Source organism: Dromiciops gliroides, chromosome 3 (assembly GCF_019393635.1).
Source record: "Dromiciops gliroides isolate mDroGli1 chromosome 3, mDroGli1.pri, whole genome shotgun sequence".
NCBI classification, from domain to species: Eukaryota; Metazoa; Chordata; class Mammalia; order Microbiotheria; family Microbiotheriidae; genus Dromiciops; species Dromiciops gliroides.
This window is the reverse complement of record NC_057863.1, coordinates 62117958-62138392: the sequence shown is the minus strand read 5'-3', so window position 1 is coordinate 62138392 and position 20435 is coordinate 62117958. Positions and strand designations below refer to the sequence as shown.

The 20435-nt window shown below is 39.2% G+C and overlaps 1 protein-coding gene across 1 annotated transcript in view; it reads right to left on the bottom strand.

The window, feature by feature from the left end:
- The window catches only part of DOCK10 (dedicator of cytokinesis 10), a 274169-nt gene that overhangs the window by 120840 nt on the left and 132894 nt on the right, over positions 1-20435 (bottom strand). The window contains exons 9-12 of the mRNA XM_043993341.1: positions 3289-3472; positions 801-886; positions 297-380; positions 26-181 (exon numbers count right to left, since the gene is read on the bottom strand). Coding sequence (XP_043849276.1) covers positions 26-181; positions 297-380; positions 801-886; positions 3289-3472 — 510 coding nt within the window. The remainder of the gene's footprint in view (positions 1-25; positions 182-296; positions 381-800; positions 887-3288; positions 3473-20435) is intronic.

The window sequence follows — 20435 nt, the reverse complement described above, 5'->3', positions numbered from 1 at the left end:
GATGAAATAACCAATACCAACTTACATTAGTCAACGGATCATTTTCATTCTCAGTGACACATCCCTGAAGATTTAAATTGAGAGATTTACAAACAGTCATAAATCTCTTGGCTGCCTTTTCTTCGAACGGTCTAATCATGGATTCTGTTTCCGAAAGATCTTTTTTTTGAAGTTTCAAGGCCTTAAAAAAATAGAAAAATGGGCTCATTTGTCATCCACATCTACACTCTCGATCTCGATGATAATCCCTGATTTTGGAGATTGACATTTGTTAAGTGCAGTCAAGTCTAACTTACGTCTATGTCCGGATCCAAGGAGAACAGATTTAGTCTTTCCATGTTTCTTGACATTTTAACAGTTTCTTCTGTTTCTGTGAGGTACTGTGGAAAAACAAACATATTCACTAATAGACATGAAGATACTTGTGACCTTCTCCCAAACCCTCCCTTTCCTCTTGGCTCCCACAAGAAGTCACTCTCCAATGACATCTATAGCTACATTCATATCACATCAAATCTAGGAAAACTTTTAAGTTTCCATTTTTGAACTTGGGAATGTTCCGTTGGTGACATAAACTTGGAGATATTAGAATATTCGGGGGGAGTATCACCATATTAATCTTATGTTAAAGATTTTTGTCACAGCTTTAAGAGACCTTGAAGACCATCCAGGTCAAACCCCTCATTTTTCAGATGGAGAAAGGGAAGTAAAATCAATGTTCTGAGGTCACATATAGGAGCAAACACTCTTCTTGGCATAATTTTCCTCTCCTTCTTCACCCCATGGCCCGAGTTAATTACTTTTGCAAATTCTGGATGCAAGTTGTTCTCTGAAGAATCTGTTTCCTCTGATGTGCATTCACAAGTCATAGAATTTTCCAGAGAATCTTGAAAAGACACATGAGAAAACTAAATCATTAATGTTACCACTAAAGTATATGTCACCCAGGTTACAATCCCAGAGCTGGGTATACTCAATTCAGACCCTGCTCTGTATTAATTAAAGTATACTGTATCTCACCTCTTCTTCTTACTACATCACAACTCATGGGCCTTTGTTCCCCTATTTGTGCAATATTGGTATTAGAACTGATGCCTGCTAGGTTCGCTTCCAACCCTACCCCCATTAGTCTATTATCCTCATCTCCTAGACTGCCTTTTGTTGGACCTTCTGACTTTGTATTTGGCCCCAGGACTCCCTTCAGTCGCCCAGCAATCCCAGTGGTCCTGTACTGTAGGAGAAGCTGTCAGGGAGCTTTGTGTTTGGAGATATTTATCAAATCCACTCCCCTTATGGTTTGAATCATTCAGTTTTGGTCTGGGCACTACCCCGTTTAAAACCAGGGACCAGTAGGTGCTCGGACACCTTATGTTGAAACTGTCAACAAAATAGTCTCTTTCCCTTTCCTCTTCAGCCTTGACCGTGTGAGAAAAAGGAGCAGAAGCAATATGAAATATGCATGTTTGAGGAAGGAGGAAAGGATGAGAGAAGTAGGTTTTATGAGCCTGAGACTTCCTCTTCACATTCAGGCAAGAGGTACAAATGGCCTTAAGTTATTTATATCTGAAGTCCTCTGCTCTCCACTCTCAGACTTCTAGGTGGCACAGTGGATAGAGAGAGTACTAGAGTAGGAGTCAGGAAGACCTGAGTTTGAATCCTACTTCAAGACACTTATAAGCTGTGTGATCTTGTGCAAGTCACTTAACCTCTCTTTGCCTCAGTTTCCTCAACCCTAAAATGGGGATATTAATAGCATCTGCCTCAAAGATAATTTGTGAAGATCAAATGATATAGTATTTGTAAAGAGAGTTTAGCTCAGTGCCTGGAACCTTTAAAGTACTATGTAAACGGTTATTTCCCTGTCCTTTTCCTTTGCCCCTCCCGTCACATGAGGCAGGGAAACCAATTAGAAGGATATTATAATAATCTAGGCAACTAGGTGATAAAGACCAGGGTGGTGGCTTTGTGAGTGTAGAGAAACAGCAAGATTTGGTAACATTATGTATATGTAAATGTATGTGTGTATGTGTATACACACATATATATGCACACATACACATATACATGTATGTGTGTGTGTATATTTATATATATATATATATATATGTCTGATGACGAGTATGAGGAGTTGAGAATATGGTGTACATAATATGATTTGCTCTTGGAATATATCTATGTAATATGACCTTGGAAACAGATGGATGATGGTGTCTTTGACAGAAATAGGGATGTTTGAGAAGTTAAAGAGTTTGGGGAAGAGAGAACGAGGTCTGTTTTGGATGTTTTGAGTTTGAGATACACATAGGCCAAGTAGCTGGAAATACCCTAAAGGTACTTGGTGATGTGTAACTGTAGTAGAGCACAGAGGCTAAGTTAGATCAGGTAGATCTGGGAATCATCTGTGTAGGGATGATAATTGAACTGATGGGAGATGATGAGATCAAGTTTTCTTGGCAAAAATACTGGAATGGTTTACCATTTGCTTCTCTAGCTCATTTGACAGATGAAGAAATTGAGACAAACAGGGTTAAGTGATTTGCCCAGGGTCACACAGTTCATAATTGTTGGAGGCTGGATTTGAATTCAGGTTTTCCAGACTCCAAGCCTGGCACTCTATCCACTGCATCACCTAGCTGTATACTACTACTACTACTACTAGCATTTATATAGTGCCTTAACATTTGCAAAACATTTTACAAATATCTCATGTAATCTTCACAACAAACTTCGGGGTTGATGCCATTAGTATCTCTATTTTACAGATAAAGAATTTGAGGCATTGAGAGATTAAGAGACTTGTCCAGCATCATACAGGTTTTCTTGTCTCCACAACCAGTGCTCTATCTGCTGTATTGCTGACCATTTATGAATTGATGAACAATTACATCAACAGTGCTTTTAAAAAAAATCAACTTGGGGGAGTTCTATTACTTGATTCTAATGTCAGGCCATGAAATGTGACATATCTCCTGAGAAATGTCATGATCCATTAGCTGGTTGCAGAAATAATGTTTGCAGTGTTGCCGACAGGTGACTTCCAACAACTTCTGTTGAAATATGATCTCAAACTATTGTCAAGCAACTGGAAAAATGCTCATTCACAGCCACCACCATTACTAAGTCAATGTAAAGATTTAGAGGATGATTTACAGAAATGGATACCTGTGGGATGGATGGGTTAAAGGCAGAAAGCTATTTGAGCTGGTGGCAGCTTAAATGACCCAACTGACCCCAAATAGGGAGTCTCCTTTCAGTATGAGAAGAAAAGTTAGCACATCTGTTTCTTACCCAGCCTGAGATCTGTGAGGTCTGCACTCTTCCTTTCCTGAAGGGGCCCCTCAGGATTTATTTGGAGGATTTTGTTGAGAGTGTGAATCCATTCATCCATATCCAGCTCTGTTTCAGCCGCCAGCACAAAATATGTCAGGTCATTCATTTTCAATTCAAAGGCGTATTTTCTTAGTCTGTTATTCTGCAGTATCAAAGGGAGACAAAAGAAAAGTTTCAGTAATTACCCTATGAAACATGGAACAAAGGAGTCTCTAAGAAAGAAAAGGAGGAAAAAAGAATTTATATGTGAGTTTTTAACACAATGGCAAATAGCTAAGTAACAGAATTATGAGCTCTTCAAGTAGAAAAGTATAGAGTGGTTGGTGTGCTCAGTGACCTTCAATGTCCCATTTCTGAAGGATGGTCCATCCATTGGGCACTATAATCTGTCATCATATCATCATAAGTTGGTGTATTCTTTCTATCCCTTCAGATGTCAAACCCATTCCTATCTTCTGATACTGCCCAACAGTGTCACCCATGTCTTACCATAAATACACTGTTGTGGAGCCATTCAATGCTTTGGTTCTTTTAATATTTCATAACTATCACTGCAGCTCAGGTCCTTCTGACTGCAGGCCTGGCACTTTATCCACTGTGCCACCTGGCTGCCCCATTCAATTTATTTTCTGTGCGTGTGATTATGTAGATATATATGTATAGGTATAGGTATATGGATGTGTATATACATATGCGCATGCACATGAATATGCACATATAAGCACAGACACATATATATATGTGCGTGCATATACATATGTATATGTTCATGTGACATATGCATGCATATGTACCTGTTATACATAGGAGACATTTATATAATTAGTTCGTTCATCCATTGGTAGAAATATCAAATATTTCTTCAGACTTTTAAAAACTTAACATGAAACAGAAGGCCTTTGTTCTCAATGAAGATTGAATAATGAATATTTTACTAAGAGTTAGAGGCCTTTAATAAGAAAAAAGGAAAATCACAGGTCAATTTCATTTCCATGACTCTCTCTTTGGAAGGGCAGAGGTATTGAATTCTCCTGTACATGGTGTACATTAACAGGCTCACTATGTAGAACTAAGTTCTCTTCTTTCAGGGTTATAAGGTTTCCCCACAAATCCACTCTTGGTCTGTGTATCATGCCTACCTAAATCTAAAAAGAGAAGGCCGTTTAGAAAAGCCAACGCATTTTTCCCATCCAAAGCTGAGCCAAAATCTTTTGCATATTTTTCTTTTTTCTTTAATTCTTTTTTTTTTTTTTTTTACGGGGCAATGGGGGTTAAGTGACTTGCCCAGGGTCACACAGCTAATAAGTGTCAAGTGTCTGAGGCCGGATTTGAACTCAGGTACTCCTGAATCCAGGGCCAGTACTCTATCCACTGCACCACCTAGCGGCCCCCTTTTGCATATTTTTCAATGGAGGAAAACAGAGAAGTACACCTGTAGTTCAGCATGGCATTCTACTTATGTTCCAATGTAGTAAGTAAACAAACAAACAAAAAAGTGTTCTAGACAGAACCTTTAAGTCAGTTAGGAACATGAGAATATTTTTTTTTCTTAATGCCCTCTTTGGTGAAAGGAGCCCGACATATCCAAAGGTCTCTTTATCCTTTTGGAGAGAAAGTCACTTTTCCCTAACCTTACCCCTTGGTACATGAAGGGCTTAAGCTAAAAGAGAGGATGGCCAGGACTCATTCTTCTCATGAAGAAAAGATAACACTTCAACTGAAGCCTCTGGATAAAGCTCAGCAGGAGATGTGACAGCTAACACTGGAATACTAGTGAGTTGAAGTCAAGTCCTCCCAACTTCAGGGCCAGTGCTGCCCACCTAGCTGTGAGAGGGTGAGGCAGGAGAACTTTACATAGAAATTTGATTTGATAGGTCAAAAGAGTGAGAGGGTTGTGTTGGAGACGGGACTTGTAGCAAGGATTTGTAACAACAGTGTCCACGAAGCCCTTTCTAACAGAAACTATGAGATGGCTGTGATTCGTCAAATATATTTCTCAATAATCATATTCAAAAGGATGAAAGATGGGAAGTAGAGAGAGACATTAGGAGGCAATTGCAGTATTAAATTAGGAAGTGCTAAAACACCTGAATCAGAGGGGTGCTATGAAACAAACAAAATGGAACTAATACAAATGACATTACAGAGAAAGAACTGGCAGAAATTAGTGATTGAATAGATATGGAAAGTGAAAGACAAGAGGTAGAATTACAGCTAAATTCTAGTTTTCAGGACTCAGAGACCAAGAAAACAAATAGCATCATTAATAGGAGGAAACTGAAGAGATGTGTTGGTCTGGGTGAGAGGTGTGGGTAAAAGGCTACATAAACAAAATCTTATCCAGTCCCTTTTCCAGGTATTTTGTGAGCCTACATTCACTCAAAACCGTAGTCGTGAATCTCTACCGATGGGTTTACTTTTTACTCATTAGCCAGATGAGACATTTTAGCTCAAAGTGAAGGCATTTCATTCAGTGTCATAATAACAGAGATAAGTAGCAATCGAAATATCCTCCCCTTCACCTCCAAATTGCTGCCCTTACCCCCCTCCCCCACCCCCTGCCAAGCTTGGGTCCACTCTCTCAAATACATACATCTAAAATGGGAAGAATATAGACGCATAGGCAAAACACATGTAATGTGTATTCACCTTTGGGGAGGGATTACTCATGCTGGGAATGCTGTTGGGTTGTTGATGTTTGGCAATATCTCTGTCATTTCCACTGGACCTACTCTAGCTGTCCTCATGGTCATGCCCTACTACTACATGGTGATTGTGGGATGTCGACATAGTTACTGTTGGGTGTCTCCATTGCCCAAATGATTGTGTAACTTTTCTCTGCTATCAGGGTCTGAGCTTCAGTTAGAGCCCTTATCTGAGCTGCTACCCCTGCCCAATGTGAGGAGGATTAGACTTGGTTATCTTTCTTTTGGTTTGAAGAAGGTACACCAGATCATAAGAGTAGCAAAGGAAAAAACCAACAACACCACCTCAGTAACCCTCCCTCTGTAGAGAAAGGATTCCATGAGGTCCTGAATTCTTATGTTTTAGTAGTCAAGCTTTTATTTTTGGAATCAGAATAGACAGCCAGTAAGGGGAGGTATAGGCAATTTCTCTTTGAAACTGCTTACTCCTGCTAGGATTAACATATTTATCTTGTTTCTCTTCTATTTAAAGATTAGAGAGTGCCCTATATCTCCAGTTAATTCCTAAATGTCAATCTGCACATATCATTGTTTCATCACTGAGATTTTGGGGGATCTTATCAGGGTAAATGAATCTAAGGGGCAGATAGTCCTATTCTCATTCCCAGGACTCTGTTGTATGTGTTTAGGAGGCAACAAACTTCCCTGGTTTTGAGCCATCCTAGGTAGGGGCAGACAACCAGAAAGAACAAGTGATCTTGCCTAGGATCATATAGCAGAAACAGAGACCCTTGGATCATCAGAAATTGGGGTCGTTGCATCAGGATCAGAGATGAGAGGAATGATGCAGATAGCTGTGTTGTTCCAACTCCCTCACTTTGTAGATAAGGAAAGTGAAGATCAGAGAAATTAAATGACTAGTCTGAGACTGAGTGGGAATTCAAATGCAGGTTCTTCCACTACAAATCCAGTGTTCTTTCCAGTAAAATTTGCCAATATACCAATTTCCATAGAGAATATTCAACTAGTGAAGCTTAAATTCACAGGATTATAGATTTTGAGTTCTGAGGTACCTTAAACATCATCCAGACCAAAGTCTTCATCTTACAGATAAGCAAGCTGAGATCCAGATGCAAGACTGTAATCAATAACCTATTTATCAATAAGCTTGTCTTAAAGTATTTACTATGGCAAGCATGTTGACAGAATTTGGATGCAAAGACAAAAATGAAGCACTCTTTTCCCTCAAGGGGTTTACATTCTATTTGAATGAACAAAAGGGTCAATTTCTTAAATTCTTCAAGAAATGCCCCTTCACCACTCCAGCCAGAAATAATTTCCTCTTTTCCAAGTTTTCATAGCATTCACCACCTGAACACATTTATTAATCGCATATTATTTGGTCTGAACCTATTACACCAAACTCAATACTATTTCCACTCTGGATATTGTGTGGTTCTCTTACAGGGGCATCCCAAGTTTTCTGTGGAAGGATAATGATAATAATAATACCACACAGGACACACATATATGTTTTAAGTATACACATATAGAATACACAGTATTATTCTTTTAAAGTTTGCAAAACACACTTTTCATACTCATCATTGAATCTCACAGAATCTTGTGAAGAAGGTACTGCAGGTTAATACCTGTCTATGATTTAATATATCAAGACATCCGCAATTATGTGACTTTCCCAAAGTCATATATCTAATAAGCATCAAACAGGCATGGTCTGAAACCGTCTTCCTGATTCAAAGTTTAATCTTTTCTTTCTTCTATATCTCATTGTATAGGAAATTCCCGGTATTAAAATTTATCATTGATGAAGAACTTAAATTCTTTTGTAAGTTAGAATCTTAGGTTCCTCAGGACAGGAATTTCACTGTTATGCTATGATTTCTTATTGTGTTGTTAATTGTTTCTCCAACTCAAAGAAGGAGACCATGGGCATTTGGAAGGAGATGCCTTGATTTGCAAATGAATAGTATTTAAGTGGGGGAGGGCTATACAAACTCACCAGTCTCCTCTCATCCTAGAAACCCTCTGGGTCTAGTGGCAAGATATAGATCAGGACTACTGGGGATGATCCAAGGTAGTTTAAGAACCACTGTTTTGGAGTTTTCTAAGGGCCCTAAAATGTTAATTACTTCTAGTGACCACACAGAGAATATGTGCCTGAGGCAAGGTTTGAACCACTATCTTTTTACAATTCCAATGTCAGCCCTCTAACCATTAATGCCACAGCTCTTTAATTTACTTCCTTATATTGTTAGCCATTCTTTCATGTAGAAAACACATAATGCACATGGAGACTCCATAGATATTTGGAACAAGGAGACTAAGTGAGAGCAGGGAAGTTTTACTTGATATGGGAGTCATTTATACTGAGGTAGCCAGTGGAAATGAGGTCTTTTGGTGATGGGGTGGGGAAGTTTACTTATCTCTAAAATGCAGATAATAATACTTTTGCAATCTAGCCTTCAGGAATGTTATGGAGGAAAGTTTTTTATACTCTAAAATGTTATTTATAGTAATCTCTATTATCACACACAAAGGATCTCATTTGATCTTCAATAATATTGCTATGAGCCAAGAAGGTGAGTTATTATCCCCAATTTGTAAGAGAAGAAATTCAGACTATGAGAGGTCTGTCAAATTGCCCAAGGTCACATGATTAGCTAGAGGTAGAGAAAGGACTAAAATCTAGTTCTTATAACTCTTATTTACTTCAGTGTATTTTTAACTACACCTTGCTATTTCTCTATAGGAAGAAAAAAAAAAGAAGACCAAAGGAAAATTAGGAAATAATAGTATATAAACCAAAGGAGGGGAGAATTTAAAGGAGGAGATGTACCCTATTACAAATGGAAAATAACATGATTTTTTTCTGTCTAAATTGGAATAACTAGATTGTTAGCAGCTGCTAAAATTTTTTATAAAAGAGAAGAAAAAGAAAAATAGATAACCCAAAAACTGAAACAACAACAACAACAACAACAACAACAACAAAAAACCCCAACCCTCAGACTACTCATAAATAAGAAAGATATTGACTAGCGGAACTTTTATGCAGCTAAATGTTGCAAGACTATCTAAAAGACAATTATTGGCTCTCTGGGAAAAAATGCAACTAGAGTAGAAATAACAAAGTGGAAATTGCAAAAATTTATGTATATCTTATTTGGCTTTTGTTGTTTTCAAGTGAAACAGATTTATGCGGAGTATGCTCAAGTACTGAGTTGTTTCTAAAACTAACATGAAATAATTAGTTTAACCTCCTAATCCTATAAGTAACACTATCAAGGAGATAAAAGACTGCATGAAAATGACATCATTATAGTTCATTCAAAAGAAAATAAATTCCCTGAAAGCAATTGGCCTTTCAATGTAGATAGTTAATAACAAAAGGAATTCCGAGAAGAGTAATATTTTAAATTGGGTTTTTTAAAGCTACATTTGCCGAATCATAGTTTTCACTTCAAGATAACTGAATGAAGGCAGCAGGAAAAGCTGGTGGCAAAACCAGAATTCTATTGCTAGGTCCACCATTTATTGGCTTGGTAACTTTGGAAAAGTCAATGAACCTTTCTGTGTTTTTACCTGTGTGGAAATTTATTTTGATTTGGGGACCCTACCTTTGGGCTGAGATTAGAAAGCCTCAGGGTCTCTTCTGTGTGGAGGTGCTGGTGCCCCTCCCCCTCTACTTCAGCTGAGCCAAAAAAGCCCCATGGGCTATACAAGATGCCAGGTCAGACAGCTGGGGAGGAGGGAGCCCTAGCTCCTTCTACACTGAGTGGATCTATCTGAGAGATCCCGGGCTCATCTAGGCAGGCTCTGGTGTAGCCTGTGCCAAGTACCAGGCGCGGAGGAGGGCATGGGTCCCTGGAGCCCTGGGTGTGGTACTCACTAGACACTCTAGTGCCCCCCCCCACCAGCTGCAGCCCTGGCTGGTAGATTAGCTTGGTGTATATGGGGGAGCAAAAAGCCCCGAGATTTGGGTGAAGAGAAGTAAGATATATATAGACTTGGGAGTTAGACAGCAAAGAGGGAGGACTGACAAGATTTTAAGGGAATGGAGAAGGATGCAGGAGAAGGCTAAAGGACTAGAGCAAGAGGTAGATGCACAGAGCTTGGGGGGGGGAGGGCTGACGAGATTAAGAGAGCAGAATGGCTGGAGCACTAAGAGCAACAAGGGATGGAAGCTGAAGGACAAGATTAAGGGGGCTGACGAGACAAACGGAACGGAGAAGGACACTGGAACACTAGAAGAACGGAAGGAGAGGTTGGTGAGAGAGAAACACAGGGTGGCAGTAAGGAGAGGAATGTTAGACGAAGGGGGATAGACAAAGCGAAAGGGGTTTGTAGTCAGGAGAAAATAATTGAGCAGGGAAAGTGGAAAATACCCTACGGCAAGAGGTGGCAACGGCCCTTATTGTATTAAAAGAAGTTCCAGGCTCAGCAGGTGAAAAGAGACACCAGGAATGCAGTCAGGTTGTACATGTTATTTCCCTGTATTCCTTAATTTTAAATAGCATCTCATAATAAACTCTGCTGTGATTATTTAAATTAACGAGGCTTCCTTACACTCTTTGCTTAGCATTTGGAGGAGTGCAGCTGTGTGGTGGAACTTTATCAAGGCTCACATTAAATTAATAGCAGCCAGATAGCCAGTTAGTCAACAGTCCCAGGTTAAGTACCCCAGTCAGATTAGTCCCTCCAAATTAGGCAAGTTAACAAAATATTTTATACCTGCCAATCATCACAATAAGTGGTATTATCACAGTTTCACTTATCCCACTTACCTCCTCCCTAAAAGGTTTATTGTGGAAATCAAATGAAGTACTTTGTATTTTGGGGGGGGGGTGGTGGTGTTGTATAGTGGGGGGAGAATGTTAATCCTTGTAAAATGCTACAGTTATGTTAAACTTGCTTGGGGCAGTGCTTTAAAGGGTCAGTCCGCTAGCTACTGCTTATACAGAGAGTGATATGACCCCTGAGTGGCTGAGAGAATGCTGAAGGTGATACTGCCTGCAGTCTATTATCTATCTGCATTTTTGTTATATATACACACATAAATACATATATAATCTTCCTTTTTACAACTTACATAAGATATTATTTCAATTCACATTTTTATTTCAAGCCATCATACAAGCAACCCTTGCCTCTCAAAAGGGGGCATTTAGAAATGGAACATTCTATTGGTATCTTATTATAATCTTTTTTTTCTATTTTAAGATCATCAAAAATAACCAAAATATAGGAAAGTTTACATTTAAGAAGATTAAGATATCTGAGTGGTTTTTCTATCCTACTACCTACAGTAAGATAATAATGGCATCTAGAAAAAAAAATCAGTGAGATATTTTAGTGATACTCAAATGTCAGAAAATATTTTAAAACTATTGAGTTGAATTATTACAACCCCCATCAAAAAAATTCCCTTCTCTTTTCAAATTGTGTGATTTTTCTTTTTTATCTGATGTAGCCCATTGATCCACCTTCCCGATTTATCACAACTCATTTGTATTGATGATTCCCAAATATCTCCAGCCTTGACTGACCCCTGCCTTTAACTTCAGTTTACAACTTCCAAGAACTTGCTTTATGTCATATCTATACCTCAGAAACAACATGTCTAACACCTGGTATAATGGAGAGGGCATAGGCTTTTGATTCAAATTCTTCCTCTGACACTAGCAGGAAAAAACATGGGCATTCGACTTGTCACCATGGTTTACACTTCTGTAAAACAGGATGAGATTTGCAGCATGTATTTCACATGTTGTGGGGAACATGGTTTTGTAAAGCTCTGTATTCAAGTTTCTTAACCTGGGATCCAGTGACTCTAAGAATGCATGGATAGACTTTAAGAGATCTGTGAACTAGGATGAGAAAAAATTTAAATTTTTTATTTCAATCTAATTGGTTTCCTTTGTAATTCTATGGATTTTTTTTTTGCATTATTTTAAGAAGGCACGCATAGGCTTCACCAGGTTGCAAAAGGGGTCCATGACATGAAACAGATTAGTAATAACCAACATTTGTAGCACCTACTATGTGCCATATACTGTGTTAAGTAGTTTATGATCTCATTCACCACTCACAATAGCCCTGGGAGATAGGTGCTCTTATTATCCCATTTTACAGTTGAGGAAACTAAAGCAAACAGCGATTAAATGACTTTTCCAAAGTTATAGAGCTTGTAAGTTTCTGAGGTAGGATTTGAATTCAGGTCTTCTTGACTTTAGGTCCATCACTCTTTCCACTGTGCCACCTAGTTATGTATAATAAAATAGGCTAAGAACATCTTGTACTTTTCTTTCTAAAATCTGCCCTTTCTCCTAACTCCTAACTTGTTTACTTCTCTCAATGATACTACTATTTTCCCAGTCACCAATGCTCAAAGCTTCTGAATAATCCTTTATCCTTCCTTTCCCTGTTCTCCACTATTTAATCAATTGCCAGGGAGAAGATTTGATCTCAGATATTTCTTGCTTTTTGTCTCCTACTTTCCACTTATTGAAATCCTTCTGATTCAGGTACCTTCTGCCTGCGTGATTGTAATTGTTTGTCCTGCCTCTGATTTCTCTCCTTTCCTTTGTGCTAACATAAAAAAAAAATAATCTTAATTGTGATTATATCATTCCCTTGCTCCAAATCCTTTAGTAACTCTCCATTGTCTAGTGAATAAAATACCAACTCCTTAAAATAGAATTCACTGCTCTCCACAATCTGGCTCCAACCTACTTTGCTAGACTTAGCTCATGTTACTCTTGTTTGCATGGCTATGACCAAAATGGACAGATCATTGATCTCATACTGCCCCCTACTGCCTCTGTACATTTGCACATGACCTTCCCAATGCTTGGAATAGACTGCCTGTCCCCACAATAGGTGGTACAGTTAATAGTACCTTCTTGGAGTTAGGAAAACCTGATTTGAACTCAGACACTTTTTAGTTATGTTTCCTTGGGCAAGTCATCATCTACATATGTTTTCTCATCTATAAAATGGAGAAAATAATAGTACCTACTTCACAGGGTTGTTATGGAGATAAAATGGGATAACATCTGTAAAATGCTTTGTAAATCTTAAAATACCATATAAATGCTAACTATTGTTATGATTGTTATTGTTATTGTTTTGTTTTGTTTTGTTTTTTAGTGAGGCAATTGGGGTTAAGTGACTTGCCCAGGGTCACACAGCTAGTAAGTGTTAAGTGTCTGAGATCGGATTTGAACTCAGGTACTCCTGACTCCAGGGCCGGTGCTCTATCCACCGTGCCACCTAGCTGCTCCTATGATTGTTATTGTTGTTATTATTGTTATCATCCATTGAAATCCTCTTCTGCTTTCAAGGCCAAGGTTATGTATTCCTCTTCCATGATACCTTTTCTCTTCTCTCCTACCCCAAAGAATAATCGCTCTCCCCCATGAATCTTTCACCTTCCTCTATTAAAGCATTCCTGTACACATGTTAATTTGCATATATAATGTCTTCACCTCCCATTAGACTTAGCAACTGATTAGATTTGGGAGTGAAAAGGATAAAGGAGAGTAGAGGATGGATTCTAAGGCTGCAAACTTGGGTAACTGGAAGGAGAGAGGAATCCTCCAAAAAAAACCCCCAAAACTAGGGAAATTCAAGCTTTTCCAGGGGAAATAATTAATTCTGTTTCAAACATGTTGCGTGTGAGATGCCTATGGGATACTCATTTGGAGATATCCTGCAAGCAGCTGTTGAGGCAAGAGTGGAGGAAGAACTGCAAGTATGGCACCTACTTTCACCAGTGAAGACTGACATCATACTTGTGGAATTCTGAGAGGGCTCAGAGAGATGAAATGACTTATTGCTCATGGTTATAACAGTAGTTTTTCAGAAATGGAACTTACATCCAGGTCTCCATGACTCAAAGGCTAACTGTCTATCTACTATACCCTGTTGCCTTTCTTTAGAAAGTCTAAAATTCATCTCAGCCTGTTTGGCCTTAATCAACAAGACTGGTTATAAGAGGTTTCACCTGATAACTTACCAGTCTGTCATTCTGTAATGTTGGACTGTGTAAGGCAACAACACCTCCAGGGTGAGAATGATTCAGACATGGACAGATTCCTTATAACAAAACACTTTGCAGCCTCATAGTAAGAAAGGTTCCCCGCCCCCCCCCCCCATCCCCAAATGGTCCCTCTGGGAATTGAAGTTGTCCCTGCTTAGATTTCTAACAGAGTTAGGACAGCTGTATAGGCCTTTTTCTCCCAACATACACTTGCTGTACAGGATGCTATAGAACTTCAAAAGTCATATTTTTTTAAGTGATTAGAAAACTGATTTTGGTAACATTTGTGGCACCTCACTCCTCTACATATTCAAGAAGATTTCACTTTCTCCATACTTACATAAAAAGTGGTTAAGCCTGTGGTACCGGAAAGATTGGCAGCAAGGCATCAGTAGATAGAGCATTGAACTGGGAGTCAAGAAGGCTGAGTTAAATTCTAGCTCAGTGTCTCACCTACTCTGCAACTCTGGGCAAGTTACTTAAGTCCTCTGGCCTCAATTTTTCTCACCTCTAAAATAAGAAGGTTGAATTCAATGGCCTCTAAGTTCCTCTCCAGTTCTAACTTGATGATTTGCTGATTTTTTTATACCACAATGGGATTATGAGGATATATTCTGGCTAAGCAGCTGAAAAGGGAGAAGTGTAGAGCAAAGAAGAGGACTATTATATACAAGAATGACCTTGGTAGGGCCTTTTAGTTATTGTTCTAGGTCCTGAGACTTGACTTTCTCTCCCACCCCTGGTTATCCTTGCTCTATCCCTAGGAAATTTAAAGGAATATAAGTCTAATAATGCTTTATAATAAAATTGCATAAGTGAAAACAGACTTCAGACACCATTTTCAATTGTCCAATAAACTATCAAAAAATTAATCAATCTGCAAGCATCTATTCAAAGGTTCATAGATTTAGAGATGGAAGGGACTCCTGAGGTTACCTACTTCAACCCTTTCATTTTAAGCCCAGGGAGGTAAAGAGACTTGTCCTAGGTAACATAAGTAATAAGTGGCTGTTCCAGGAGTGAACCCATGCCCTCTGACTCCAAATCCAGCCTTTCTTTCCACTGTAAACATGAAATGCCTACTATGTGCCAGGCACTATGCTAGCGCTGACGCTGTAAAAGATCAAAATGAAATGGTACCTTTCCTGAAGGATTTCGTGTTCTATCAGTGGGAATAATATGTCCACTACAAGCATATATGCGAATAATATGAGAAATAAAAATACAAGGTAATTTGGAGGCACTAACAGTTGTCTGGGGAAAAGGCTTACGCCTATAAAGGCAAGATCTGAGGAATCTTGATAAAGTGCAGTCCAGGCACGGGCACTTGCCCATTGCCTCATGGGCACAAATTTCAGGCACCTGCACTATGTGCAAAGGCAGAATGTCATGTTCACAGAACAGGCAGTAAGCCGTTTGGTTGAGCCAAAGAGTGTGTGAGAGGGCATAAATTATAATAAGTCTAGAAAAGCAAGTTGGAACCAGGTTTTTGAAGGCCTTCAAATGCCAAAGAGAGGCTTTTTATTTGATCTTAGAGGTGATAAGGAGCCACTGGAGTTTTATGAGTAGGGGAGAGATAGGGTCAGACCTAGATTCAAAAAATAATTGCTTTGGCAGCTATATGAGGAATGGATTGTGGGGAGTGGGGTTGGGTGGAAAGACCTGAGGAAGGGAGACCTAATAGTAGGCTATTACAATAATAAAGGTGATGAGGTTCAACTCTGAGCATCAGTGAATGCCCTGATGAAATGATGAAGCAGTTTTTCAGTGTGGATGTTTACTCTCTTGAGGCTAGCAGAAGAATGGAAAAGACTATCCCGAAGGGCCAGCCCAAGGATTGTTGGGAATTCATCTTACTGAAAGAGGATGACCTTATATCAATCTATGCATGGGAACCACATCCAATAAAGGACTAAAAGTTTAAAATGAAGTGTTGAATGTTTTAGTCATTGAGGGAGCTGTGCTAAGAGGAAACCACAACTCTGATTTTCAGGGTGTAAGAAAACGAAACAACAAAGATATATTTCATTTTCTTGATGAACTTAACATATGCCTCGTACTGCATACTTCAATCCACTCTATCTATGTATATTCAAAGAATACTATGAAGCTAGATTGAAAAGGATTTCACTTGCCAGAACAAACTTGAAGTGCATGTGGGAAAGTAAGCATTAAACTTTCCAGTCAATGTCTATAAAAATAGAGCAGTCAATCTTTCACCTATGGCTAAATGATATATTTTTTTCCCAACGTATAGCCAAATGGTCCCCTTTGTGGCCAACAATAGAAAAAATACCTCCTCCCTCATTTATGGTTCTTTATTGTCTTTTCCATATGGAAATTTGGCATCTCCTTTAAAATGCAATTATCTTCTACTTTTGCTAGACTGCTTTGCAACACTTAATTAATTCTCTCCTTTTCAAGTTCAGCAGTATTGCCTTCTGAGGAATTCCAGATTTGAAATAAGAACTAACCAAAAAAAATACCAGGCTAAGAATGCTAAGAGACCTGAATTCAGTGTCCATGATTCCACCCCCTTCTGGACTTATACTTGTGAGACTATGCAGTTCAATAGACAATCAGGTGAAACATCCTGCTTGCTGGCTTAAGCAGTCAGTTAGTCAACATTCACTGAACACTTTCTACATGCCAAGCACTGTGCTAGGCATTGAGGAGGTAACAAAAGCAAAATGGGTGCCTGCTCTCCAGGAGCTCACATTTTAAATGGGGGGAGACAACATGTAAATAATTAGGTCCATCCACGGTCCTAGGTAGGTCCAGGTAACAAGTGGGTCAATCAAAGATTTGAACCCATGTTCTTTGATTCCAAATTCATCATTCTTTCCATCATAATATGAAAAGCCTACTATGTACCAGACACTGGGGCTACAAACACCAAAATGAAGCCACTCAGTCCCAAGGAAACATACCAATGTATCAGGGGAGTGATATGTATACTACAAACATACATAAAATAACACAGTGTAGGTAGAGAATCATTTCATAGAGGAGTGTACTAGGAGCTCAGGGGGCTGGAGACGGCCTTCTAAAGAGAATGGGATTCTGGGGCAGCTAGGTGGCACAGTGGATAAAACACTGGTCCTGAATTCAGGAGGACCTGAGTTCAAATCCAGTCTCTGACACTACTTGACACTACCTGTGTGACCTTGGGCAAGTCACTTAACCCTCATTGCCCCCGCAAAAAACACCCCAAAACCAAAACCAAAACCAAACAAACAAACATACAAAAAAACCCAAAAAACAAAGAGAGAGGGATTTGAGAACCAGTTCTGAAGGAAGCCAGGAAATTGGGAGGCAAAGGTAAGGAGAGGTGAGCATTCCACATATTAAGGGACAGCCCAAGTTCAAAGGCTCAGAGGGGGAGAGTGAACGTTGTGTGTAAGGAACAGCAAACAGCTGAATTGTGGGGCATGTATAGGAGAATTAGCTATAAAAACAATTAGAAAAGGAATAAGACCAGGTTAATGAAGAGGTTTGTGGATGCAAAAAAGGAGACTTTATATTTGATCCTCAAGGCAAAGAGGGAACCACTGAATGTTTATTAAGTGGGGAAATGGATTGGAGTTGAGGAAGCCTTGATACGTTAGAAAAAGTTAGAAGAGAGGAACGTTTAGGGGGAAAGATAATGAATCTGTTTTTGGATATGTTAATTGAGATGCCTACTGGACATATAATTTGAGATCATCCGAAGGTAATTGGCCATTAGATTGTGAGCTCCTTGACGGCAGGGACTGTCTTTTTTTTTTGTGAGGTATAGAGGGTAAATGTCTGAGGCTGGATTTGAACTTAGGTCCCTCCTGAATTCATGGTTGGTGCTTTATTCACTGTGCCACCTAGCTGCCCCCAGGGACTGTCTTTTGCCTCTTTTGTATCCCCAGTGCTTAGCAGAAAGCCTGGAATATAGTAGGCACTTAATAAATGGTACTGACTAATTGACTGGGACTGTAGCTCAGAAGAGAGAATAGGCTACATGGAGATCTGGGAATCCTCTGGATGGAAAATAATATATATAGAAAAACCAAGATGGTTTAAGGTATATCCTTTGGGATATTCAGGGTTAGTGGGCATGGTATAGATGAAGAAGCAGTAAAGGTGACTGAGAAGGAAAAGCCAGTTAACCAGAAGGGTAGCCCAGAGAGAACAGTGTCAAGAACCTAAAGAGGAGAGAATATCCAAGAGGAGGTGATCAACAGTGTCAAGTACTACTGAGAGTTCAATGAGGATGGACATTAAAAAGAGACCATCAAAAAAAAAAAAAAAAAGAGAGAGACCATCAGATTCAGTAATTAAGAGATCACTGGTAACTTTGGAGGGTGGACACAATAAGCAACTCCACTAAAGCCAGAAAAAGTCTTTGCCCTGAAGCCCTCCAGGAAGGGAAATACTTCTAGGACTGACGGTCTCCTAGAACAGCTGTATACAACACAAGGATGATTCCCAATGAAATGCTCAGCATTGCAGAATTCAAGTAGGCACATAACTGACTGAATTCCTAAGTCAGAACTTTCATAAATCATCATGAATGTGGATTTGGAAAAAAAATCATTTAATAATAGAGTTCTTTTCAAGGAAAATAGGAATCCATTGGAATGTGAATGGATCCAGGTGGATTATTTATGTCTTCCTTATTACTTCATGTCATGGAGTGCAATGAAATATGCTGTGTACTGGAACAATATAGTCAGATGTACATTGTACTCCATGGAATGAAACTTAATTTTCAGGTACCAAAAAGTTGTGATCATAAATTATAGATTTAGAGCTGAAAGGGACCTTATAGGTCATCCCTGTTCTGGACCCTCCGTTTCTTTATTTGTAAAATATGTGGGAGAATTTTATGAGACAAATGGCCTCTGAGTTCCTTTCTAGTTCCAAATTTATAATATTATGGATTAGTCTAATTCCTTCATTTTTGATAGATGAGGAAACTAGAATCTAGAAAGGCTAAATGCCTTTCTCAAAGTCCACGTCATGAAAGACCGGTGACTCAACCCATGGTCCCTGAGTCCAAATTCAGCAGTCTTCCTACTGCCCAACATGAATAGTCCAGCGACTTCCTTCGATTTGGATAAACTATATGGTAAGAAGTGATTCTGTTCTCAGTAGCTTTAATACAAAAAGAAGTAACCAAATGGATTATTCTCAGAGCCCTAAAGGAAGTGAAATATTGGCAATTTTGAAGAAATTGAAAGGGGCCCTACTAGTGAGCTTCTATTCGTAGACCGCTTAGCTTTGGCCAGAACAACCTAACATTGGGCATAGATAGAGTCGGCTTGTTCACCCTATGATACTTTTCATGCATTTTGCCCAACCTTATGGTACCACAGCATCTTTGAAGAATAAATGGGAGGCAAGAGGCATAATATAATACCTCTCCAGGAGAAAGTCCAGTCCTGGTCAGAACTCAATGTACCTGAAAAAACCACTCTCATTATAGCACTATCCAAAGAAACCACTTAACTGCAGATTAGGTCCTGGTAAATAGAAGGCTTGTACTCCTAACAGATTCAGGCAGAGCATTTGGACCCTTTGATTTCTAGCAGGGATTTCTAAGAGACTGGTTTTTGGTTTGTTTTTTGTTATTTGTAATCTATTAGAATATTATTACTGCCTTTAATGCTTCCCTTTCTAACAACAAAAGGACCTTTCCCTCCTTCCTTCCACAGGCAACTTAAATTCCTCCTAGCTATTAAGCAGGTAGGATTAACATTTTCCAATATCTCTGTTAGATTACATGCTGTATGCATGACATCTCACAAATGTTGTTTTCTGGCAAACAGCACTTAAGTTGCTGGCTTCTCGAGGGAAGAGCCATCCAGCCAGAGGGACAACAGAGGGTCAAGCAATTATCTGGGTATTTCTGAGCATCTAGATAGCCTACCAGGATAATTTAGGCAAAAATAGCCCACAAAATGAGCTTTTGATTGGTAACTAAGCTCAGGAGATGAAGGCAATAGTTTGCTCTGCCCTGGGCAAACAGCCCTGCTTGAGCTGTACACATAGTTTCCAAGATGATCAGCCTGAAGGGATAGGACCAAGATTGCTTCTGACTAACGTGAGCATACACCTCTTTGTCATTCCAAAATTCCAGGGACCTTGTCATATTATAAACCACATCCTTTTCACCAAAGGTGGCCTTACTCTTGGGGTCATAGAAAAGGTAGAAAGGTAGATCTCCATCAGAGTCATTGTAAATCCCCAAAATAGGTGAATGAGAGAAAAAAGGTTTGAACTAATAGGGGGTTGTTGTGGTTCTGACACAGAAATCAGGGGAGTAGCTTTGATCATACTACCCAGTGTAGAAGAAGGGGTTAGAATGGAGGAACATGTGAAGTGGTGCTGACAGACATCCTCCTCTAATTCTTCTTTTTGGT